At 52.3% G+C, this 25,984-nt stretch overlaps 1 protein-coding gene across 3 annotated transcripts; it reads right to left on the reverse strand.

Annotated features, from left to right (window-relative positions):
* Positions 1-782: 782 nt before the first annotated feature.
* Positions 783-18,450, reverse strand: CNDP2 (carnosine dipeptidase 2). 3 transcript variants are annotated; one of them, XM_061168965.1, is made up of 12 exons: positions 18,386-18,450; positions 15,556-15,646; positions 14,338-14,481; positions 10,774-10,936; positions 8,233-8,321; positions 6,556-6,756; positions 6,217-6,301; positions 5,301-5,461; positions 3,278-3,442; positions 2,165-2,306; positions 1,805-1,952; positions 783-1,422 (listed from the first exon to the last, which is right to left on the reverse strand). In XM_061168965.1, exons 2-12 carry the CDS (start codon positions 15,613-15,615, stop codon positions 1,353-1,355), a joined length of 1,428 nt encoding a protein of 475 aa, XP_061024948.1. In that variant the 5' UTR covers positions 15,616-15,646; positions 18,386-18,450; the 3' UTR covers positions 783-1,352. The 3 variants fall into 3 exon arrangements, with proteins under 3 accessions (XP_061024948.1, XP_061024947.1, XP_061024949.1); XM_061168964.1 differs by lacking the exon at positions 18,386-18,450 and adding an exon at positions 18,020-18,267; XM_061168966.1 differs by lacking the exon at positions 18,386-18,450 and adding an exon at positions 17,795-17,892.
* Between the last annotated feature and the right edge of the window lie 7,534 nt (positions 18,451-25,984).

A 25,984-nucleotide genomic window follows, 5' to 3' on the forward strand; every position in this document is an offset into this window, starting at 1 on the left:
GCAGGGGATTCTTGTTAGCAGTCAGCTTCCTGCCGTGGAGTAACACCATTCAGGGCAAGTTTGGGATTTCACAATTGGGGAACGCCTCTCCTCCCACAGAACAGTGGGATGAATGCATTTCACGAGCACTGAGTAAAGCTTCTTCCCCTAACTGGAAACTAGATTTAAAGTGCACAGGGCCTGAGCACGTAGCTCCAAGGACTCGGCCCCCGCAGGGTGCAGGGTGCCTGGTACCAGACTGTTCTCCTGGATGAGCCTCCCCAAGGACTAGCAGGATGACTGGTGAGGGTGGAGACAAGGAGGCTGCAGCTCCCGACGCTGCGAGGACGCTGTGGAGGTGACTCCAGGGGCAAGGAGGGGGACCCGGGCAGTGAAGGAGAGATCCAGGGGCGGAGAGCATGGCTTCCACTCCGTCCCGTTAGGTGTCAGGTGTGACAGGGCCCAATAACCAGCACCCCCGTCCCCCATCCCAGTCCCGGCCTATGAGTCAGGAGGGTCAGCAAAGTAGACAAAACACAGACTTCATTCATGATCAACAAGGGCCCGGTTCCTTCGAGGGAGTTTAGTGTGGCCTCCTCCGTCGGCTGGGCCGGGGGACTGTGCTGTTTAAACCGGTCGGATGGGCTCTTCTGCGGCTCGGCAGCACCAGGAGCGGGGACAGGAGAGGACGAGCGAGACGGGCACCGGCGTCCTGAGCCCAGCCCCAGCCCCGCCAGCCCGCTCCGCATACCTCACCGTGCACAGGCACGGGGCTGCGCAGAGAAAGGCGCACAGGCGGCAGCTCCTCCAGAGGCTCAGGTTTTATTTTTTATTTAGCAACTCAGGTTGAAATCAAATAACCCTCCCAGTAGATTGAGGTTTTGAGGGATCGTAATAAACAGAAGATGTGGAACACCAGTAACAGTTAAGGTCTTGAGAAAAGGACAGAATGTGCCCAAGACAGCAAAGGACAGAAAGGATGGCCCTCGAGGCACCAGGTGCCCGCGACTCAATGTTCCAAGTGTGTGCGACCCTGACTCTGGGGGCAGAGGTGGGACCAGGAAGCACCAAGGCCTCTCTTTAGCCCAGTGGACATCGACCAGAACTTTCTACAGAAGGACTTCTGCTTTTAGGCCTTGGCTATTTTCTGGAGACACCACTGAGAATTCAGCTGTCACCCAGGGTTGTTTACAAGCCCCCAGGGCTGAACATTTATCGCTGCCGGGATACGTTAACTCCATCCTGAGACAGGTGGGTGGTCTCGCGTCCACTCCCGGAGGCCTGGAGAATCTGACGAGAGGGAAAGGAGAGAGACGGGCTTCCGCGTTCCTGAGCAACGGGAAGAGCGCAAGGTGATGGGAGGAGGGCGGTGTTCAGTTCTTCAGCTGGGACACTTCGTACAGGTATGCGGCCAGCATCTTGGTGCCTTCAATGTAGTTGTGCCTGACAGGGAGGAACAGTCATCACGCTGGCTGGTGTCCCGAGGGCCGGGCACAAATACTGCGTTCCTTCCGGAAGCGGACGTCCCACCGGCCTGGCGTGCTGGCCCTGAGCGCTGCTTGCCTTGGTTCTCAAGTCCAGTCCGACTGCCCCACCAGGGACCAGCCCTGGTCCTGGTCTAACGGAACGCGCGGCTCTCAGCCGGTACTTAGTGTGAAGGGCCTTACCCGGACCACAGCTCCTCCCTGTCTGGATGCGAGGTCTCCACCTTGTGTCCTAACACCCAGGGCTCTGCCCCTGCCCTCCAAGCAGGGCCTTTCTTTGCCTCACTCCCTGATTGGCCCACCCCAGTCACCCCAAGACGGCCCCTCTTTTCTGCCCTCACCTGTTGAGCTTTTCATTCTGGGAGTGGGCTCCGTCATCTGCTGACCCCACGGGCAACAGCATGACATTCTTCCCTGTGGCCTCCTGAAATGTCAAAGTCACAGGAATACTGCCGCCTTCCCTGGTCAAGTCCGGCTCAACACCAAAAACTGAGGGAGAATGGAATAAAAGACACTGAGCTTTAGGGCTGCGAGGCCAGGGATCCGCCACAGATCTACTGGCCCGCAACCCCAAGTCCAGATCAGCAGCCCTGCTCTCAAGATTGGAGGTGGCACAGCCCAGCCCGCTCAGAGACAGAGCCGACACAGCCACACGCCCACGATCCGCCAGCGCCTATCAGCCCCCAAAGAGGACGTCTGACCTGTCTTCAGGGCTCTTCTCCCAGCCAAGTAATGAGGGTGGTTGAAGTCGGATACCCAGGGCTTCCCGCCGTGGCCCAGGTACACCTTGAACTTGTTGGGACTGTGCAGTTCAGCAAACTTCTTGGTCAAGTAGCTCGTAACCTGAAGCACAGGCAGGAGAGACAGTGTCTTACAAGCCTGGCCTCTGATCTAGTGCTGGGGATCTACTCCACAACAGTCTCTGGGGGCGAGTCCACAGTCGTCTACAACGGGTCTATAAGGGGTCTACAGTGAGTGTATGGGTCTACAATGAGTCTCATTTGCTGCTGCTAAACACTGATCTGCATAACTACAATAACAGAAAAAGAGATTTTATCATGAAACAAACTTCAGTTATTTAAGGTAAAAGGTAATGTTTTAATTTCAAGCAATTCACCCTTTACGTAGATATTCTCATATGATGTTAATATTTAAATCCCATATGATGGTAACACTAAAATCAAGTTTAAAGAAAACGCCCCTTGACTTGCTTTACAAAAACGATTACGGCTAAAGCAAAAACAGAGCCAGGTGCTGACCCAGGGTCACCTCGTGGTGAGAAAATCTCAGTCCTAGGCTTGGAGAGCGGCCCTCAGTTTCCCCTCCCAACAGGGAAGGTCTTGACTCCGTCTCTCCATGAAACCCCCCCCGGGGGAGGACGAGGGACTGCTCCGCCGCAAGCCTGGCTGACTTTCAGGTACCAGACGCTGCCCCACTCTGGATCCTCCCCCTCTGGAAGCTGCCCCCCAATCCTGGACGCTTCCCCCTCTGCTGCTCACCAGGGACCAAAGGCCCGCGGACTCCCACCGTAACACATGCAGCCTGAAGTCAGCAACTGCCTTGAGCCTCAGGACGAGGTCAGAGATGAGATTTTAGCACGCCTCAGCAGTGACAGAGGTCACTCGCACGGGATGCCCTTTTATGAGACCTTTATCTCTGATTAGCTCTGAACTGCTTATTCCAGCCACTGCTGAGCTGGCGAGAGCCAAGGACAGGGCTGCGCAGGTGGAGGCGCGCTCTCCTGCTGCCCAGAGCCCCGCTGACAGGCTCTGGGTACACGGCATGCCCTCCCCACGCCCCAGCGCCCCACGTGCCTGCTCGGTGACCACTTCAGGAGTCATGTCTGGCACAAGCCTGATGGAGAACTTGCCGATCACTTTGCGAGGAATCACGGTCTTGGCCCCCGACCCAGAGAAGGCACCTTCGATCCCGTGGAGGGAGAGGGACGGGTACCGCCACCTGTGCATCAGGATGTCTTTCTGCAGAAAAACGACAAAGTGGGTCGGAGACGGCACCGCCTGCTCATGGAGGAGCCCGGCCGGCCTGGGGTCCACACACCGTCAGGAAGGCAGGAGCGACTCGGCAGGGCCGGTAGATGAGCCGGCCCCAAAGGCGCTCCGGCAGCCGCTACAACAGCCCCCCAAGGGGGCTCTGCGCGCCCAGGAGGGCCGCAAGCGTGTCCTCTCCGCGCCTCCCAGTGAGTCCGCACTGCCCGGGTCAACAAAACTGACCACACGGGACCCACGGCGTTCTGGCCAGCCCCATCCATATGAGGGTTGTTGCAGAGCCAGGGGCACCAGGAAAGGGAGGGAGGCATGACCCCAGCCATCCTAGGTCCTGGGCTTACAGGACACCGAGTATGGGGCAAGCTCCCCGAGGAGGGGAAGCCAGGCCGTGCATCACGTCCTAGGCCGGTGCCCACGGACAAGCCCGGCAGCCTCTGCTGCGGGGATGGGCACAAGGCAGCCCCCCGTCTCGCGAGCATCTACTTGACACGGCCGCCTCTCATGCCCCTCTTGTCCCAGCGGTGGCACGCGACGTATCAGGAGAGGACACGCCGCCGCCCGAACCCCTGGGCTTCCTCGGCGACTCAGCACGTAACTCTGGACGTGTTTGTGAACCAAAGAGCCCAGTGACGGCCGGAAGGAGCAGACACGGCCCTTAAGCAGACACCTCACGTAAAGGCAAACGTTACCGGCAGGCAGCAGGGCAGGAGGAAATACAAATGTGTCCAGAGCCCAACCTTCCCCAGACTCGTCTCTCCCCTGGGACTAGTCTCTCTTGGTCACGGCGTCAGGACCCGACCCACTGCCGCCCGCGAGGACCCCGTCTCGGCTCCGCCTGTGAAATCCTTACCCCGCTCGGTCCTCTCCTATGCGTCCTGAGCCTGAGGGGTCCCCGGCCCCGCCTCCCCGCCCCCCAGCGCCCCCCGCAGCCTCACGGCCCCCCAGCCCCAGTGCCTCAGCTCTTATCCCGCCACACCCCCTGCCCGCAGTCTGTCCCCAGCGAGGGCTCATCAGCGCGTCCCTCTACTCAACACCAGTCACACCGCCGTCTTCCAGGACAGCGCACGACCTCCTCGGCAGATCAGAGGCCTTTCCGTCAGGCGTCTTCACTCCGAACCCCGGGCCTCACTGGCCGCCCATGAGCGGGACAGCTGAGCCCTGCTCCGCCGCTCAGCCCCGCCCGTCTCCTGCAGGCCCGGTGGCACTCCCGTCTAAGGAGGCCTCCCCCTCCCCCCAGGCACCAGACCACCCCACGGTGGCCTCCGCATACCCCCTAAGCTTCTCTGCCCGTCTGTCACCTGGAGAGGTGACACTCAAGGGCCAAGCCCGGTTGAGCTCCTCCTGCATCCCCAGGGCCTGCCGCTGCGGTTCAACTAAAGCTTAGTTAACCACGTTAACTTATATTCACACCTTAGAAACCAGGAACTAAGCTAATTAAGAGAAAAGTCACAACACGATTTTCTCCTGACAGCTAAGTAAACGTTTTGTGCAAATGGTTTCCACCTTAGCACCCAGCTCCGTCAGGAATGGCTTAAATCATCTCCGGCCCGGTGGTAAAGCGACTTCCCCACACGTGCAAATGAGGAAAAGCCCCTGCCTCTCTGCAGACGTCCCCCAGCTCCCGAGCTCTCCACAGTTGACATCTGACACGTTAAAGAGCTCCCAGCTCCCAGCCTGGCGCGTGGTGCCTTCCGGCGCCTGCACCGTCTGGCTGCTCCCGTGCCCGGGGTACGCCAGAGTCCGTCCAGCCCTCAGCCTCCTCCCCGGGTCCCCAGGACCGGGGACCCTGCAAGCCCGGCGGGGGGCAGGCCTCGCGGCGCCCGGGCCGCACCTTGCAGCCGTGCAGCAGGGTCTGTGTCCCCACATCCCGGGCGTACTCCTCCAGGTCGAAGTCGATCTTGTCGTAGAGCTCCAGCTCGTCGTCCGTCACGGAGGCCACCGCCTCGCTGATGCCCGGGATGAGGATCTTCCCCTTGCGGTCCATCAGGCAGCCTGGAGGAGCGGGGAGAGTGAGCACTCAGCGTGCACGCGCTCCTTAAGGCGTTCTGTTACCGTAACAACCCAGGGAGGAGAGCGGGGGCACCTGCCGTGTAAGATAAAGGGACGGAGACACGGAAGGCAGGTGAGCCGTCCACGGTCACGGAGCAGGATACACACGGAGCAAACGGGCTCCCGCAGGCCCGCCCTGAAAACCACTCCTCTGTCCAACATGTCCTGTTTAAGGCACGTCCCATGAGAAACTACCTGCTCCCACGCTGAGGGCGGAAAACCGAGTGGGGCAGGGTAGACTCCAGTCCCAGAAAAGTCGACTCTGTGCACGGCCGCCGCCGCCCGCCAGGGAAGGAAACAGGACTGAGCACACGGCGGGCCGAGGCCGTGCGCCGGGGGGACACCAGGCAAGGGAGCCATGGCCTCGCTCTCAAAGAGCTGAGCGCGCAGGAGACCGCTGCAGCCAGTCACAGTGTCAACTAGACCGAGGTTGACGCCCTCCAGGGACGTAACACACAACGGCGTCCAGAGGAAGGACGGCCGTGATGCCAGGTGACAGGGCAGGTGGGGTGCCCGAGTCGGGCCGCGGAGATGACGTGGGGGGGAAGGGAGGCAGAAATGAAGCATGGGGGTCTTTTAAAGGGAACAGTCAGTGGCGGGGGGTGGGAGGGAGGGATAGAAGGCATGAAGCAGCCTGGAAGCAGTGCCCGCACCAAACTCCCGCCCAACTGCCACGCGGTGACGGAGCCCACGCTCACCCATCAGCATGATGAGGTCGGTCATGGCCTCGTGCACCGAGCCGCCGTACACGCCGGAGTGCAGGTCTCTGTTGCTGCATTCCACCTGCGGACACACGGCCACCCTGCTTGGCTGCTCACGGGAGCCCGTTCTTACCGCGCGACAGTAAAGTGAGCAAAGAACGTTCACACGACCATTTTCGAAATCAAAATCTGCTCCCTCAACAAGCAAAGCAAGGTGCTTCCTAAATGCCAGAACTCTGGCAACAACCAAAAAATCCTCTTGGAAACGCCAACCACAGGAGAAAGCATGGGCACCCAGAGCCCTCCCAGCTGCTCCCCGCACGACTCGGCACAGACCTCAATGAAGAAGTAGCAGATGCCCCGGAGCCCGTAGGTGATGCAGGGCTTGTTCTTCCCCAGCCAGTAGTTGTCAGAGATGCAGACGTAGTCCACATCCTTAAAGAACACATCCTTCTGGGCAAAGATCAGCGCGTCCAGGCCTTCGGAGCCAGACTCCTCCATGCCCTCCAGACAGAAGCGGATGTTGACGGGGACTTCCTGGGCAGGAGGCCGGTGAAGGAAGGCACTCAGAGCTCACGGGCTTAGAAGCAACAGCCAGGAAGCCACCCAATGTTGGGAAGTCACGAATTTCAAATAAGTGACTTCCTCCAGACCGACCACTGGGCGGGCTGTGTGTGGCCCACAGAGACCCTCAGTCCCCAGGCGCTGGGCCACCAGGGGACAAGCATGGCTTCGGCCGGTCACCCTTAGAAGGACTCCTTCCAAGGAGCTCCCAGCCCGACCACATCTGCCACTCATCGGGGTCTCTGCACTCACCCAGCGCGAATCAGCGTCTCCAGCAAAGCTGAGCTGCCCTCTCTAAAACAAAGGCCACGACACAGACAGCCAGAGCCTTCATCTGCGTGGCCACCAGCAGTGCACGCAAGAGCGAGAGAGCGCTTCCCCAGTTCCGAAGGCGCTCCACGCACTGCAAGCCCTTTTCCTCCAGAGCTGACAGTGACCCTAAGATGCCACCTGGCTCCTGCTCGGTGGTCTTCCAGGTCTCCCCAAGGCTGTGCTGTGAGGCACGTGGCCCTTCCACAGGAGAGAACGTGAAGCCACACCCGAGCGAGGCGGTGCCAAAGGCCATGGAAGGCTGGGCCCGTACGGACTCACGTCTGCGGGGTCCTAGCTCAGAGCTGCCCCCAGACAGCGCTGCTCACCACACGCACCGCCCCTCTGCCACTCCAGTGGAACAGGGGTGAGGGGAGGTGCGCTGGGCGGCTCTGCCCTGCACACGGCCACCCCTCCGCTCGGCCACCCGCTGATCCCAGGGGCCCTGGAGGAGAGGGGCCTTCCCGGCCCGAGCCCAGCTCCCTCGAACCCTTTTCAGATCTACCACCCCACGTCCTGACAAAAATGCTTGTCTTATCATTCTTATTGCAACACAAGATAAAAGCAAGATGCAGAAACTGCCTATGTGTTATGATCACAATTAGATTAAAAAGAATTCTTGAAAAGATTGGTAAGTAACAAAATATTAAGTCTCTGAGGCCTGGATTCTAGGCACCTCTTTTTTCTACTTTTCTGTATTTTACAAACTTTCAACAAGGAGCAGATGTTTCAGTTAAGGAAATATATTTTTAAAAATCAAATTTAGTTTTAGGAGGATAAAAACCACACAGAGAAAGTAAGGGTCTGTCGGCTAGCACAGGGCCCGGGTCACGCCCTGGCAAGCGCCCACTTCCCAGGCGTGGTCAGAGCCCGGAACTCTCACCTGCCTGGGTCCCTGCTGAGTCACCAACAGGGTGACCTTGGGACAACTGTAAAACCACTGCACCTTCAATGTTTCCCCAAACTGGAAAACAGCCTATAAACTGGAAGATGACCCAGCTGTGCTGATGCAGTTTGCGGGGGAAGCCTGCTGTCTCCTGGCCCGTGCTCTCTGATCTTTAGGGGCTGTTCTGGGAACAGAAGGTCCCACTCTGCATCCCCAGGCGGAGGTGAATCGGGCCCTAGATGTGGGCGGCGTACCTGACACGTTTTCTGGAAGGCTTCCAGGGCGTTCATCCAGCCGGCCACTGGCCCCTTATCATCAGTGGCTCCTCTCCCGTACAGTTTGCCTAGAACAGCAATCAGCAAGTTCATCAGGTGATGGTCGCAGCGCACAGAAAGGAGCACCTCTCGGTGAACATCTGACGACATCCCAGCGCGACCCCACGCAGCCGTTCTAAGCCTCTTCTTCGTGTCAGAAGCCCCGTTTCCATTCTATCAGGAGCCCCAAGTCTCCACCCAACATGATCGTTAGGATCTTCCAGAGAACTCGCCCGATCTAAGAGCAAGCTGCGGGAGTGCGGCCAAGGTCCCCGCCGCCTCAGGGCACGCGCTGCAAACCCAGCTCCGCGGGACCACTGCCACTTGGCTAGTGTGTTAAAATCTAGTCCACAGCCAGGCGGCAGCAGCGGGGGAGGGAGACCTGGCTGGACGCAGGTGCACCAACCGAGGAGAACCACAGTCTCACCCACACCACAGCCCAATTTGTTTTTGTTGTTTTTTTTGTTTTTCCTTTTTTTCTTCTTCTTTTATTTTTAATTAATTAATTTATTTATTTATGGCTGTGTTGTGTCTTCGTTTCTGTGCGAGGGCTTTCTCTAGTTGTGGCAAGCGGGGGCCACTCTTCATCGCGGTGCGCGGGCCTCTCACTATCGCGGCCTCTCTTGTTGTGGAGCACAGCCTCCAGAGGCGCAGGCTCAGTAATTGTGGCTCACGGGCCCAGTTGCTCCGCGGCATGTGGGATCTTCCCAGACCAGGGCTCGAACCTGTGTCCCCTGCATTGGCAGGCAGATTCTCAACCACTGCGCCACCAGGGAAGCCCCACAGCCCAATGTGATGAAGAACAGAACTGACGTTCGTCACGTACCTCTCTAGGTTATCACTAAAGGACAGGATGCTGCCCCTCCCCAGTGTAACCGGTCACCTCCCCTCTGCACAGCCACCTCTGGGACCCCCGTACAAAGGCGGGTGTCTGGGCTGGGCACTTGCCACCTTGAAGGACACCAGGGAAACAAGCCCAGACCCCCCTCCCGGACCGGACGCAGCGTAAGGCCCAAGGGAGGCCAGAACCCCAGGCGCCGCGTGCTCAGGGGGCCCCTCCCAGCCTCAGTCTCTCCCGGTCGGTCCTCTGTCCTCCTCACCCTTAGCCTGTTTTCAACGTTCGGCAGGTCAACCTGACCCACCCCAAAGCGGCGTGGGGCTTAAAGCCATCACTGCCTTGGGAATTTCTTTTTTAAACTAAATCTGCTTTTCACAAAAGCTAAAGAGCTCTTCTAAGATGCATCCTCGTCCCTGTGGCAAACACTGACCAAGCGACCCCAGGGAGCCGGGGCTGTGCGGGCCGAGGCGGACAGAGGCCGAGAGCGCCCACCCCCGGCCCGGCACGCCAGCAGGCATGTGTGGGCAGCTTCTCCGGGCTACGGGGGCACTCCAGGTTCTTCCATCCTGCGTGTCTGTGTGTCTGTCTGGGGGTGGGCTGTCAGGGAGGGGCTGAGCAGTAGGTGACCAGGTCTGGCGCAGGAGGAGGCGCAATGAGGGGAGAGAAGATGGGGCCCACCAGGTCCCCCAAGAGGCACCGCTGTGGGGCAGGGCGGGAGGCGGTGCAGGACCCGTCTCCACAGGCCAGGGGAGGGCCTTGCAAGGGGGAAGAGAAGGGGCGGGACGAGGACGACCTCCGGGGGGTTCTGGTGCAGGGGTGGGGAGGAGGGGCACCGCTGGGAGAGGGGAGAGGGAACGAGAGGAAGGGCGGGGGCCCAGGCCCTGGACTGAGGACACGTTAGCAAGCGCACCCTGAGGACCGCTGTGCGCAGCAATGACGTGACTGTCCCTGAGCCGGGGAAGCTCCAACAGAAACTCAGCGTGTCCCGCAAGAAAGGCTTTACTTAAAGATGGTCTGCACTCGGCCCAAGGGGACAAGGCACAAATGAAGGGGCTGCTCCACGTGGCAAAAGGCTGCGTCCAGTGCGGAAACGTGAAGGTTCAGTGACGAAGGCAGGCGGAGCCTTTACCCGGGGCGGGTTTATGGGGCAGCGAGAAGCGGGGCCAGTGCGGGGGGCGGTGAAGAGGTGCGCAAGGTGCCCGTGGGGCTCAGCCCAGTAGCCCTCGATGGCTTCACTGAGCTGTCACTGCCATCCTCACCAGGGCAGCAGGCATCGGGGAAAGGCCAACTCTTCCCTAAACCCTGACGGGAGCTGCTAAAATGCGCCACGGAAGCAGCTACGAATCGGATCAGATTTGGATCCCAGGTTTTGGGAGGCTGCACCACCTCAATTCAGATCGGGCTTCCTGGGAAAGTGTCAGCAGGAGAGGGAAGCCCAGCAGGCCCAAAGCCCCAGAGATCTGGTTCCACAAAGAAAGGAAGGCTTTTGGAGGTTTCAAGGATGGATGCACACGCGTGAGGCTTCCAGAACCCAATTTCTAGATCATGTACAAACAGCCAGCTCTGGAAAGACAACCCAGAGGCCACGGGTGCACCTCCTAAGCAAATGCCACAAGTCCTCGTCCTCGGGGAAGCGTCCCTACCGTCTCGCTCCACCAAGGTGAAGGGCTCGCTGTCCCAGCCGTCCTCCAGGGCTGCCGGCTGCACGTCCAGATGTCCATAAATGCACACCGTTTTCTTCTGCGGGTCGGAGCCCAGTGTGCCGAGTAAAATGGGCGGAAGTGGTATCTCCGAGCCATCAGGGAGCTGGGGGAGGAGAGGAGGCCATGGAGGACAGGCTTCGTTTAAAGAGGGTGGCGTTTACAGATGTTGTCAACATGCCCTGGACAATCTTATGTGTTCTCATCAACCACTTCTATTGCAGAGTTCAAGATCATACTGTTCAACCGAGTCATTAATTAACAAGAATATACTTTCTCATAATCCGGAGCACAGAGACTGGACCACGGCCATCCCACCCTGAACGCGCCCCATCTCATCAGAGCACAGAGAGCAAATTATGTTTACTAACTGCAGGTGGCTTGGTAAATTTTTAAAGGTTGATTTTTGAAAAAAAACTTTTATGTAACAAAACATATTACAAAGGCTGAGTTTGGGATGCAGCTTAGTTCATTATTTTCTAAAATAACGTATAAAAACTACTGTAATCTTACAGCAGAAGATACATTTTGAAGTTTTTTATGTAAATTGCACTCATGCACAGAAAGGGCCGTAGAGCAGGGTATGATGAACTGTAATTTGCGGTAGGCCACACTGCATCAAGCCGCAGTAGCTGGGACTCCTTCTGAGCCTTCTCCCAGAGGCCGTGTCAGCCTCCCAGTCCCCTACGAGCGGGGGACAGATAGTAATCACAGGATTCTCTCCTCATCTAGGGTAGAAATGCAGGTGTACGAAGGCAAGCCAGTGCCAAGCCCCGCATCAAACTCAGGTCCCTTCCAACATTCACATCAGCTCAGTGTCTGCACCTTCCATGGTAAACCATGGCCCACGAAGGCCCTGCAAAATATCCGGCACCCCATCCTCCTCGCCCCGTTCCTGCAGTCTAAGAGGACAACCCGAGGTCCTTACAAAGTGCCACCAACGGCAGGGAGGGTGAAAGGAGCACGTCCTGAGTTTCAACTGCAGGAGCGAGGATGAGTCACAGAGGAGCCATCACACACCTGGGTGTCAGGCTAGTTACTAGAAAACGCTCTGAAAACATATGTAACTAAACAGAGCACACAAACCAAACTGGTAATGAAGATATGGTAACGATTTACAATTAAGAGGTAAAATGAGCAGCAGCTAAAACCAACAAGCAAATCGGGACAAGGCTGGTGATGGGCCGGTGAAAGTGTCCTTCTCCAAACTCCCGGGGGCACTGAGCACCTCTACGTGTCCGCGCCCATCAGGGAACGTTCCAGGCCGCCGAGTTCTCTCAGGATACGGGATCTGTCTTTCCAGCACACCCTACTCATAAATGCCAACTTAAGTAACTGCTGCTGACCCTGCAGCTGCCCACGCGCAATCCTGGACTCCACCCCGCCACCCGCCCACGCGAGCTGCCCTGAGGCTGTGTCCTCGCGAGGACGGCCTGTAGCCACCAGGGCAAAGAACCGTTCTCGAAACCAAACGCCCTGACCTGGTCACACAAGACACGGGGAGCTGCGGTCCCAGCTGGCCCTTAGCTTGCCTCATAGGAAAATGATTTTTAAACAACAGATTTTCTCTAAATAAATCTCTGCTCCAGGTAGCTCCTCCGAAACACTTTAGCATTTTCTAAGAAGCCACTTGGGCCCACAGATATTCATGCCACAAACTGCAAATCTCTCTCTGGGTTTCCCCACTTACTCAGATGTCACAGGACAAGGCCTGGGCGAGAGACACAGTGACATGTTCACAGGGAGAACACGCTGTCCTCTCCCAGCATCTGTCTGGGCACAAGTCTGTGACACGGGGTCCTCACGTCTCCCTCCTTTCCACCCATTCTAACGGCCACCACACGAGTCCAGCTCCCGACCCCTGACCCACTGCACCGGCACCGGGGGCTCTCCCGTCACTGCTCTGCTCAGGAGCCATGACTGCCCCATTTGCTGAGCTCCTCCGTCTGGCGCTCGGGCCCTCAGGGACGGGGCCCGCCACCGCCCAGGGCAGCGCTGGGCTGCAGGCAGGCCGGACGTGATGGCTCCTGCACCAACCCTGGCAGGGAGGCCCCAAGAGCCCCAGATCAGCCCTCCCACCGTCACATCGGCCCCTGCACCTTGCCCAGCAGGGACCGGGCTCCCAACATCATCTCTCCCCTGTGAGCCTGAAAGTACCCCAGCTTCTGCGCGTACAAGTGCTGACAGCCACCCCACACCCGCCCCAAGTCACCACCACCTCCAGGAAAGGGCAACACCACTGCCAGATGAACTGATGGGCAGAGGGGACCACATGCGCTATGGCTGCGCCCCACGAGGACCTTGGCAGAGCTTCTCTAACAGTGATGAAAGCTGCCAACTCCTTCCCTGATTAAAGTAGGCATCATGGAACTCAAATAGTGTGGCAGTCATTTAGTCTTCCGTGGAAGGCCCTTTCTGAAGAACCGCACTGTAACATCCGTGTTAAACAGAATAGATCCATCTATTTTAACAAAACAGCTCTTAAAAATTATTTGTCACCTAGATTTTTTTTTAATATATTAGGAAAAAAGGAAGAGGAAGCAAGTCAAGTATGCTCCTAACAGAAACTAACTCAAAGAAACTTGGTTTAGCCTCTCATGAGTGGGCAAAGTGCCAGGAAGCTCTAATGTGCCTTAAGTAATCTTCAGTTAACTATTAAGTCTGTGGTCAGAAGAAAGCTCACACAAACAACACTGGACTGGCAATCGGAAGGCCCAGATTTTAACCTCCTTTGCCATGGGCCTATTACTGGTTCCCAGGGAGACAGAGCCCACCTGGGCCTCTGGGTCCTTCCATTTATGAAAAGAGCTGAATGTCCATATCTGAAATCCCAGGACATGGTTTCAACGGACACATAAATCATCAGGCAAGAGAACCAAGATAAACCAAACCCAGTTATCACTGCAACATAAAAGAGCGTTACAAACTTTGAAAATGCATGCCATGAAACATGTAATTAACACGTGACTAAAATCATCTGAAAGGAAAATAGTGGAATAATGTACCATAAAGTGAGATTGTTCATTCAAGTTAGAATCTGTCAGAATCCTGCATTAAAATGCAACTGAGCCCCAAGTCCCACATATAAAGTAGCCCTTTTCCAGGAACCAAGTCATGAAAAGTGCTGTTTCTACCAACTGGGGACACAGTGGGTGTGAGTGGGAGTCTCCATTAGTTTTGCACCTGATTGGCAAAGAGCAACTTCCTGCTCTGAAGGCTGACTGCTGGGAAGGAATGTCAGCTCGCCTCAGAATGGCCATTATGTTAACTTCTGCTTAGATAACACTCAACAGTTCTCCTTCCTGGAGAACAGTGATGAGTATCACAAATCTCTGTCTAATCCAGCTCAAGAAATCACACAGTTTAGCATCCAAATCAGGCCTTCGTTTGTTTGAAAGACCAGCAGGTTATCTGAAGCAAAGACGTGTAAGAACTAGCCGAGGCCTATCAACTCCTCAGTAAACCTGCTGTTGTGGCTCTGCAGTGCGGAGAGTGCCGGCCGCATACCTTCTGGTTCCCAATGTCCACCAGCTCCACGGAGCCCCCCAGCTGCTTGATGTCGGCAGCGGCGACCTCCATCATCCTCCTGATCTCGCCTCTTTTCTCGGGCCACGCAGACACACTCTGGATGGCCACCCATTCCGCAAGTTTCTGTTTGTGGATAATAAGCAGAAGGGATTCTGAAAAGGTGCTCCTTGAGGAAGGAAGGTACTCACAAGGGTGCCACTGTCCGGCCCACAGAGGTCACTTGCTACCTGCGGCCACTCCATTTGGAACATGCTGCCCAGGCGCAGAAGAAGAGCTCCATGGCATCTGCTTTTTGCTTAAGATATAAAGGGACTGCCTGTACTGACCCTACACCAAGAACTATACAGCATGACAGGAAAGTCGTTAACCATAAAGCATGACCTGAGTGTAACATGTACAAAGTTCCATAAACACGTTTACATCTGCATCTGACAAAATTACAACCGAAAGATACAGAAAATACCCAATATTTTCAGAGTCCAAGTTGGCTTATTTATCATCCTGACGATGGCCAAGTTCTCGAAAATAGAAGTTTTAGAATGAGCACTCTAAAGATTTCACCTGAAACATGTCTACCAAGGGCGATCTTAACGTATGATTCTTTAAGTTAACATCAAAAAACAGATTAATACATAACATTACCACATCATTTAAAACATGCTAAATGTAAAATAGTTCTTTATATCTACCACAAGAATAAACAAAAATCTTCAATTAGCTTTGCCATTTCTAGAAACACGTATTAAGAGTTTCTGTCAAAAGCCAACTTATATACTGTAATGAGAAAGCAGAGGAAAAGACCTCTAGACAATACACATTTTCAGTTACTTTTTTTTTTGTGGTGACAACACTTAAGATCTACTCAAGTACACGATACAGTGTTGCTGACTATAATCACCCCGCAGTGCACTGGACCCCCAGAACTTACCCATCTTGTAACTGAGGTTTGTATCCTCTGGCCAACGCCTCCCCAGTTCCCCACCCCACCACCACCACCGTTCGACTCTCCACTTCTCTGAGCGCAACTTTTTCAGATTCCGCATGTGAGATCACACTAGCGCTAGTCTTTCTCCACCTAAACAGTATCTGTAACACTTGATTAGAACAGCATAATTCATATCAGCTTCTTAAAAGCTTCTCTGGGTGCCATGGAATTAAACTGAACTTGAGTGTTTACTAGAATAAACAGTCCCTTACCTTAACGTAGCGATCTTGATTCTCATCAACGTACTTAAACAGGGCAGTGAGGGCCGACATCTTTCAACCAGACCGCAGACCTTGGAGATTCCTGGAAGGAAGAAAAATCTGTCAGTGCTGCCTCGAGACAGGGTCCAACTGATCAACAGGCCTGGAGGCACCTGTGCAGGATCATAAACTGTACTCCACCCCCCGACCAGCACTGGATGCAGTCGTCACGAGGACTCCGGCAAGTGACCTCGGCAGATACAGTGGTTCTGGAAAGCAGTCAGAGGCTCAGGCTGATCTCCATTCTTTTTTCAGAAGGAAAAGGTACACAGAATTGTATGTCAAAATGGAAGGTAATCAAAGGAAGGGCCTGAGTTGAAAACAATCTAATATAAATTAAAAGCAGGTACTCCCCAGGAGCACTGACATACCGGCATTTTAAAACGTTTTTTAAAATTTAATTTTACTCTCTTAAAGCACACAACTTCCCCCTTACTATTACCACAGAGGAAATAATCACTCCAAGGCTTCCACCAAAAATGTCACATCTTGTCTCTATGCCACAAACCAACAAAACAGCAAACAAAGCCCGAGGAGAGGATCGTAATTCAGTTTAAGGAAACTGACAACCTGGGCCCAGAAACAGCCAAGACAACGTATGAAACTCCACTAGGGCCCGATTAAGATTAAAGAAACTTCCAGCCTCCCAGGTGCATTTTCTAACATCCAGTTTCTGCTCTGTGAGACCCAACACGTCCTGCTCCACCTTACAAATACAGGGGAAAAGAAATCATGTGACTCATCATTTTGTTTGTTTGTTTGGCCGTGTCTCAAGGCATGCAGGAGCTTACTGACAGTGCCTCAACTAGGGATTGAACCCGTGCCCACTGCAGTGGAAGCTCGGAGTCCCAACCACTGGACCACCAGGGAAGTCCCGACTCATCTTCTTTAAAAACTGGAATCAATATGAAGCATAGAAAATCCTGGAATTGGCACTTTCAAAATGGGTTCTCCCCCCTTCCTCCAACTGACAACTCAGATTCCATCACGTGGCAAGACTCAAACCTCAGCAGTGACAGGAAGTATTTCAGAACTGCAGCTGCAGCGTCACAAGACCCTACTACATCTCTGTAGTTACAGAGCAGGACGCCAGAAAAGCGCCTGCGTAAGGACACACTGTAGTTAAAGAGCATCTTTTTCTTGGCATAGGATTCTGAAGTGACTTCTAAAGACAGGAGAGACTTTATCCACTGAGACATGAAGCCTGGCAACAGATGGAGGAAGTGCAGTGTGAGTTCAGTAAGGTCAATCCTCTTCCCACACCCAGAAAAGAGCATACAAACCTTCCAGCCAACTCAGAGGGTTTCAGCTGAGGCTCTGACCTCAAAGACAGGGATCCCTGAATGCAGAGGCACAGCATACAAGCCAAAGGTTTCAATCACAAAAGAAACCCTATTTAGCAGGACAATATGCTACATCAGGTACTTTTGAGTTTCTGGTCATTAAATGCCACAAATCCCACACTCACTGTAATATATTCTCATTAATATTATGTTCTTTGAGGCCCAATTAACCAATGGCCTTCCAGCAAAGGTCAAAGATTCAACTATCTAAGCTGCACCTTTTATCAAAGGAGAGTAAACAGAGACCAAGACTGACTGTTGAGCTCTGCAGGCCACCTCACCAAGGCTGGAGAAAAAGCAACTGCTCCTCTGAACTGCTAACCCAGTCAGAGAGGTCAGGCCAGGTCCATTTCTCCCTCCCACTCACAGTTCTGGTTTTTCCCGTTTCACCACCACTTCTTTTATATGCCCTGGCGAACTCCATTTATTAAGGTGAAAGCACTGAGCTGGAGTGACCAAAAGCAAATATTACCCTCTCGAAAGAAATGCCAGCCTCACTCTCCTCTTGGAATCTAAGGTTCTGGGGAGTAACATAACTTCAACAGTGAAACTAGTGTGAGAGGAAGAAGTGATACGGTGGCACCTGGAACCATCCAGCAATGCCTACGAATGATTCTCCCAGTTCTGAGTGCCCCCATCCTGTCCCGCACTGATTCAAGGCACATGGTACCCTAAACAAACGCCTGAATCAGGGCTTCAAGTCTGTGTAAAACCACTGAAACAGCTGTGGAGACCGCTGGTTTGCCCAATCTAGACCTTCAATCCAAACGTACAGTTCTACAGAATTACTTCTCGCCACCCCTCCCTGCAAACACCAGGGACGACAAAGGCATGAGTAAAACCTGCACCAGATCACTGAGCCAGCAGTAGGATCCCGTGTCGGCGGCGCGGGCGGCTCGGAGGCCCTGCCCGCGAGGCCCAGGGTCTCAAGGACTCGGTGCAGGCCGAACCGGGACCAGGCATCACTCCGCTTGACAGGTGAGAAAACGGAGGCTGCCTGAGAGCGGCCAGCTGCAAACTCCCAGCCTTAAATGTGGGCGGGGGCTAGAGACCCCTGACCCCGGGCCTCTGACCTCCGGGCGCAGGCCGTCCCGCGACACCAAACTCAGGCTTCCGCCAAGGGCTCTGCTAGGAGAGACAGGCTTTAGTTTTCTGCGGGCCTCGCCGAGCGAGGGTCGAGAGACCGGCGCGCGCGCGCGCGCGCCCGCGTCCTCCCCGCCGCCCCAGAGCCCGGACCCCCGAGCGGGCCTTTTGACCCGACACCCTCTTCTCCCGTCAGGCCGGCCACGCGCGGAGCGGGCCTGCGTCCTCGGCCCCCCAGCCGCGCCCGGCCTCCCCTGCTCCCCCGGAGGCGGCCCGGGGCCCCACGCTCCCGGCCTCCGCCCCGCTGCCGCCGCCCTCAGGGCCTCCCCGCCTAGGGGTCCGTGACAGCAGCTCACCAGCCCGCCGCTGCCGCCTCGCCGCTTCCGTACCACGTGCCCCGGTCACGCCCCCGGCGCGGGCCCGCCCCGCTGCCGTCCCGCCCACCAATCCCCGCCCTTGTTCGGAGAGCTGGCGTCGCCCCGCCCCCGCCGCCGTGCCGTCCACCAATCGCGGGCCTCGCTGGAGGCGGTGTCCCCCCCCCCCCTGCCGTCGCCCCGCTCCTCCACTGCGCGGTACGGGGCGGTACGGGGCGGTACGGGGCGGTACGGGGCGGTACGGGGCGGTACGGGGCGGAGCGGGGCTGAGACCCGGGGAGGCGGGGCTCCGAAGCACCTGCCTGGGCGGCGACTTCCCTCCGTCCATCGCCTAGTGCTTTCACGGTGAGGCCCGAGAAGTGGTCTTTAGTGCAAGGTGGTCCGAAGTGGGGGCGCCCACACACACCCTGAACCCTCCCGCCGAAAGCTCCCGTCCCCGCAGGCTCCTGAGGGGCACGCGTTGCAATTTCACGTAGCTTTGGCACTTCGCTCGCCAAACTTCACCAGCACCATTGCTGAGAGGGGGAAATATTTTAGTATTTAGTCTTCCAATAATCCTAGGGATTAATGAAGAAAGTAGACCCACCATTTACTTATTCAGCATCTACTACTTCTCTTTTTAACCCTTACAAGGATCCTTGGGGGTACGATTATCTCCGTTAGAGTATTCCCCCAAAATTTGGCAAAACTTTTACCCCTCCCACATTCTTTGTTGTTTTAATAACAAGTTTAATAGTTGCAAGGGATGTAGTTTCCCACATCCTGTAAATATTTTGAAATAAAATTACCTAAATTTTTACATGGTTTGTTTTTCCTTCGAAATTCTATTTCCATCCATATCCCTCACAGAATTTTGTCAAATTATAACACGTTTATACTTGAGAGTCTTTTATTGATGATACTATCATACTCCTCTGCAACAGAATATGTATAAAATTTTAAATTAGTATTTACTTTACTATAGCTACAAAGTTCTAAGTGTTAAATCGTTCCTCTGGGCTAAATTCTCATTACAATTATTAGTACATGATTGATTAAAAAAACCACCTACATATATGCTTTGGTAAAGAATTTTTAGCTATTTAAAGTAATTTATTGGAAATATATCCTTTACTCATATCTATTAGGCTTTTAAAAAATTAGTTATCTATAAATGAGATTATTGCTCGAATGAGACAAGATTCGGTGAAAAACGCAGCAAAAAAAGGTGATTTAGAATAAAATCCATAATACATTACCCATATATTAAAATTTTATGGGCATGTGGTAGAAATAAATAAGAGCAAAGAGGAAGTTTGGGTCCAAGTAAAAAGTGAATGTGCATTTACAGTACCTAATAATCATTTGACAAAAGTTAATGAAAATGTTTCTCCTGCAAATCTGAATAAAAGTTAAGAAAATGCACAATTTAATCTTGATACAGAACTCTTTTACTTGGAAATATAATGTTAATTGTCAGAAGATGGAACTTTCTACCTCCTACCCCCTGAAATAAAGCAAAACATGCAACAAACAGGTGGTCTTGAGTGAGGGGACGTTCTCCAATAACATACTTTCAAACTGTATTTCAAATTGTCCCTTTGTTTGGAGCATTTTGGCTTTTAAAGAGGTAATAAATGTACAGCACTTAGAACGATGCCCAGGGTTGAGTGTCTGGGTCTGCTCAGGCTGCTATAACAGAATATCAAAGACTGGATAGCTTATAAACAACAGAAATATATTTCGAACAGTTCTGGAGGCTGGAAGTCTAAGATCAAAGTGCTACCAGGTTCAGTGTCTGCCGAGAGCCCGCTTCCTGGTTCATAGATGCTGTCTTTTCGATGCAGCCTCACATGGCAGAAAGCTCTCTGGGGTCTCTTTTATAAGGACGCTAATCCCATTAATGAAGGTTCTGCCCTCATGACCTTATCACCTCCCGAAAGGCCTAAATACCAAATACCTCCAAATATCATCCCCTTGGGGATTAGGTCTCAACATATGAATTTTGGGAGGACACAAACCTGCAGTCTGTGTAGCTCTGAGTGTCTTGTAAAGGAATGCAGGAAGGCAGTAAGGACAGCAGGTGGCTCCACTGCCAGCAGGTTCTCAGGTTTATCTGCTGTAGGAGAGAGAAAACATGGAATTGGGGCAGCTGGAAACTGGTGCCCTTAAAACTTTCTGAACCCTTCTTTAAAAGTCTTCTTGTGCCCATGGGTATTTCAGTCTGAAAGACCACTGCCTTACCCAGCGATTAAGTAAATGAGCTAATATTTAAACCTAAGGGTGCACCGATGGAAATCTCCAGCAGGTGGCGATGCAATCCAGTCCTTCTTGGGTAAAGGATGCTTTGCAGATTGCTCGGTATTGACAAATCTGATCTTAGTTTAAGGAGCTAAGTAAACAGGTTTCTCTTCTTTGCTGGATTTTTTTGGGGAACAGGGACACTATGAGAGAAGACAAAAGAAAGAGTTACGTGATAGGGTGACCAGAGGTTGGGTGCTTCAGAAAGAGAAATGACATGACTTATTCTGAGAACGTAGGGAATATCAGCATCACGAAAGTTACTATTGATTGCAGACCCATTGATACAACATTAGATCGTGCTTCCAATCACCACAATTTTCAGTTCCCAGCACGGTCACAGAGCTTAGTCTCCAGACTCCCAGGCAGTTCTGTTTAACCAAGCTTAACTAAGCACACAGACCATGGGAGCATCCATTACCCTGGAAGTTTGAGAATTTTCCTGAGCACAGGGGCCACTTTGGAGAGCCTAATTGTTCTCGGAAACCCAGATGCAGAGAAGTGGTAGGTCACCACGTTAGAGGATGCCTGCCAAGTTGGATGGCACAAAGAGAGAACAGAGGGCGAGGAGGCTAGGAGGGGGCAGCAGACGCCAGCCTTGCTCCACGTGCCTCAGCCCCAAAGGGGCTGCTGAACTCCAGTTCCCCCACAGTGGTCTCTGCGGGTCTCCCTCAGTGTGTCTGTCACACCGCCCCCCATTTTTTTAATATATATATATATAAATAAATTTATTTTATTTATTTGTTTTTGGCTGCACTGGGTCTGCATTGCTGCTCGCGGGCTTTCTCTAGTTGCGGCGAGCAGGGGCTACTCTGCGTTGCGGTGCGCAGGCTTCTCATCATCGTGGCTTCTTGTTGCGGAGCACGGGCTCTAGGCGCGTGGGCTTTGGTAGTTGTGGCTCCTGAGCTCTAGAGCGTAGGCTCATTAGTTGTGGCGCACGGGCTTAGTTGCTCCGCGGCATGTGGAATCTTCCTGGCCCAGGGCTTGAACTCATGTCCCCTGCATTGGCAGGCGGATTCTTAACCACTGTGCCACCAGGGAAGCCCAGCGCCCCCCATTCTTTATGACAGGGATCAAGCAGCCCTTGGAGATTCAAAGGCTGAGAGTGAACTGTCTATGGTCTCACCATCCCCATCCCAGGGAGACGGAAGGTCTGATCCAGAGCGGAAGCAGCAGCATAGATGTAGCGGCCGCGGGCTCCACGTAACCAGGATTCACATTTCACACTTCACCCGCCATACCCACCCCCCCATGTCCCCGAGTAGAGCATCCAGGAGCCACGGTTGGTGTCCTTTATCCTCCCTATGAGCCGGGGATTAGGTCTCCGTCCAGAACCCCTCTCTCCAGAGCGAAGGGTCGGGCTCCCCAGCTGGTGCAACCCCAATCTGGCCGAGGGGGCGACGTCCCAGCTCAGCGCGGCGCTCTGTGCTGCAGGAGCCCAAGACAGACGCGGTCTGCAGTTGACCGCGGACGGGGTGGCATGACTGCGGCCGCTGCCTGGCCTGGCCTGTTCCCCAGCGTACAGGACACAGAACAGGAGGGTCTTCTAGCAGGTGGGACTCTGGGGGCAGTTGGCCCTGGCTCTCTTGGGATTCAGGCAGAAGTGACAGAAGCCTCCATTCCAATTTGGGGTCAGGTCAGGACGCTGTCCCAGCATTTGAAGAAACAGGACTGCTTTTAACCTCAAGACAAAAGCTACTGCCGACTCAGTACCGACTTCTTGACTTAATGGTTTCCAGGACAGCACTTTCATCCAAGAACCTGGAGGTGCCACCCTGGGCAGAGAAATGTGAGTAGGCAGGTAAGAGGTGGAAACGAGAGCTTTTAAGTCACTACTTTGAAGAAAACTCCAATTATTCTGACGACTCCCCCCCTCCCCACCCCCCCAAACTAAAAAACAACTAGAACAGCGGCAGCTGCAGCAGAGCCTGGTCTTCACCTTTGAAATCAGCATTTCCTGCTCTCTGGCCTGGAACAATTATGTGACACCTTAACTCTGAGTATATTTAAGAACGTCAGTTGGGTGAATTCATAAAACCCCCTGCAATTTTCTCTAATTCAATGACGTCTATGTTGACTATGCCAAAGATTTTCAAGTTCAAAGAGCTTGAAAGAGCTTCAAGATGTAAGACTTTGCTGTTTCCTCTAATATTTATGAGCTTTTTACAAAGGTCAATAAAAGCACCGTGGAACTGGAATAAATATCCACGTGCCACAGTTAACATTTAGACTCCATAGTTCTGGCTCTCTGCCTTGTGCTGTCATGTCCAGGCATCCAGGACAGTCTGTTCTCTCTTTTACGGCAGGTGTTCTTAGCCATGTATTTTTTACTAGAGATAGAGTTCGGCTGTTGTGTGTCTGAAAAGGGGCTTTGTTGTCAGTTTAGCGCTGAATTTTCTTTTTTCATGTTTGCCTTTTCAGAGATATGTTTTTGTTGATGATCTCAATTGCCACACAGATCTTCACAAGGTAACACTTTTGGAAAGAGTGTTCTGAAAATCACGGTTGTGTCATATCAACAAAAAGCTGTAGGAACTGAGAACGTTGAATGTGGGTCGCAAGTCCTGAATTAGTCTAGTGCCTGACACACAGTAGGTGCTCACTAAACGTGGAGAGTGAGTGGACAAATGAATGGACGGATAAAGCTATTCTTTCTATCATTCTTTCCTCCCCTGCCTCGGATGGTCCTCTTCAACAGGTATATCTTATAGGTGTAGCGACCGGGAAGGAAAGTTACAATGCTCTCCCTTCCCCCAGTCTTCCTGTGTTGGATGTCTTCTGTCTACAGGTGTGACAGCATCACCTTGATTCTTACAAAAACCCTAAAATTCATGGATTCATGGAATCCATGAATTTGCCTTTAAAAAAAAAAAAGTTATGACTCTCAATATACAAAAAAGTTAACTTTGGCAGAATTTCCAGAAAGTTTCTTTTTTACTGTAGTAAGAACAATAACATGAAATCTAACCTCTGGACAGATTTGTAAGTGCACAAATAGGTACCATGTTGATCTCTTGGGCTTATTCACCTTGCATAACTGAAACCTTATACCCATTGATTTACATCTCCCCATTTCTCCCTCCCCAGCCCCTGGCAAGCACCAATCTACTCTCTGTTTGTGAGCGTGACTATTTTATCGATAGATGCCTCATAAGTGGAATCATGCAGTATTTGTCCTTCTGTGTCTGGCTTCTTTCCCTTAGTACAATGTCCTCAAGGTTCATCCTTTTGTTGTATATGATAGACTTGCCTTCTTTTTTATGGCTGAATAATATTCTGCTATACGTACATACCGCATTTTCTTTATCCATTCATCTGTCAATGAACATTTAGCTTATTTCAAAAAATTAAAAGTAGAACTACCATATGATCCAGCAATCCCACTTCTGGGTATTTATCCAAAAGAACTGAAATCAGGATCCTGAAGACATATTTGCACTCACATGTTCACTGCAGCCTTATTCCAATAGCCAAGATGTGGAAACAATTCAAAAAGTATTTTAATTACCATTTGGCATTTTTAAGTACAGACTTCACAAAGTCTTTCATTTTTTTTAGACTTCAGAGAAAAACATTAGCTTCTTGTCCAATAAAGAGAAACGGTGGCACAGCATCTGTAAGTAGATATCTGACCAAGGAAAAAGAGAACCGAAGTCATGGTGGCCCATGATCTGAAAGGAAAGCAGGGCCAGCCCACCCCACGTGCCAGCACAGGGAGTTAGTTTTGAGACCCCATGTCTCCCGGTCACAGCATACCAGGGTGGCAAGGTCTGGAAGCAGGGATGAGGAGGACTGCTTATCAAGTTTACCTGTTAGGGTTCTGTTTACACGTCTACCTTTATTATGACACTAACTTCAATAAAAATGATTTTTCATTTTAGTCTTTTGCATCTATTCCACTCTAATAATGTGTGCCAATTTCCACACTATCATGAGAATTTCAAACTGATCTTGGAGCTTTGCCACTAATAATATTGAGATTTGTCATCTTTTATAACATGACAAATTTTCAGGACTCACCTGTGAGCTGGTGATAACTCTTCTGGGTTTATATCATCTCTCTTGGCTGCAAGAATACTATTATTCATTTCTCAATTATATTTTTAAAATATCCAAATATTTAAGGGTTATATTTACTAATTAATCAAGAAGAAACTTTTTAATGTTTAAGCCTATTCCCGCGCTCCCCATCTTGCACTGATTATTTAGAAAGGGTCCAAATGCTGAGTCTAATTAAAAGCATACACCACTTGTTGCAACTTACTTCAGATTTAAAATAAAAATTATGAAACATAATGGAAACATGTTTGCTCACCAGAAATTATACCCATTTAGCAATAACTCACAGTAGATTTCTGCCAAAACAGTTCTCTAAATATATGTTCTATTTTGTGGTCCATGATTTGTTACATCTTCACCTATTTCTAAGCCAGTGCAATTAGGTGATAAGGGTTTCCATTTTTTTTTTGATTGACCGACTCTCCAGTTATCTTTCAATTTCTTATCTGAGAAGCAAAGCATGTACTTGGGGATTTTTAAAAATTCATGATTTGTTTACATTTCATTGGCAGTTGGAGGCTATTTCCCAGCTTGTTTTTTAAGTGAGAGGAAGAAAAAAACCCAATAAAACCTATCCTGTTTCAGAATATAAACAGTTTAAAGGCCCCCAGATAAGCAAAGGGAAATTGAAATGGTCTAACGTTCCAGCAAATATCAAGAATTCTGTGTGTTTTGAGTGATAACAATTTGTCCAAAGCTGGAGGAATAGACGGATGGGGGGTAGGTGAAGCCCGCTAAACAATTCTCTTTATTTACTGCACAAAAATCTGCAAACCCAGACTGAAATTTTCATTTTCTTCTTTGGGAAAAGCAAAATAACCAAATGTACAGAGAAATGTCCAGTTATGCGACAGAAACGTCTGTTCACATTCAGGTATTTGCCACCTTTGGTGTCCACAGGAAGGTTTCAGAAGGCTGCTTGACCCAGAGCGTCGTTTTCAGCCTCAGTTACGTCTGTATATTGCCTCTCCTGGACCCATTTGCACTTACGTCTTACCTCTGACTGTGAAACAAAGGCCGAGTCAAAAAACTTCAGCCATCAACATAGGTAGGGCTTTCCTCTCCTACTACTGCACATGTACTCAGCCACCCTGAGACTGTTTCTCAAAGTGACTCATTCCGTGCATGTTAGGTTCCCGGGGCTCCTGCAGCAAACTGGGCGGCTGACAAACAGCAGAACTGTATTGTCTCCGGGTTCTGGAGGCTAGAAATCGGAAATCAAGGCACAAGGCTCTGGGGAGG

The sequence above is a fragment of the Eubalaena glacialis genome, chromosome 15 (assembly GCF_028564815.1).
Source record: "Eubalaena glacialis isolate mEubGla1 chromosome 15, mEubGla1.1.hap2.+ XY, whole genome shotgun sequence".
In the NCBI taxonomy this organism is placed as follows: domain Eukaryota; kingdom Metazoa; phylum Chordata; class Mammalia; order Artiodactyla; family Balaenidae; genus Eubalaena; species Eubalaena glacialis.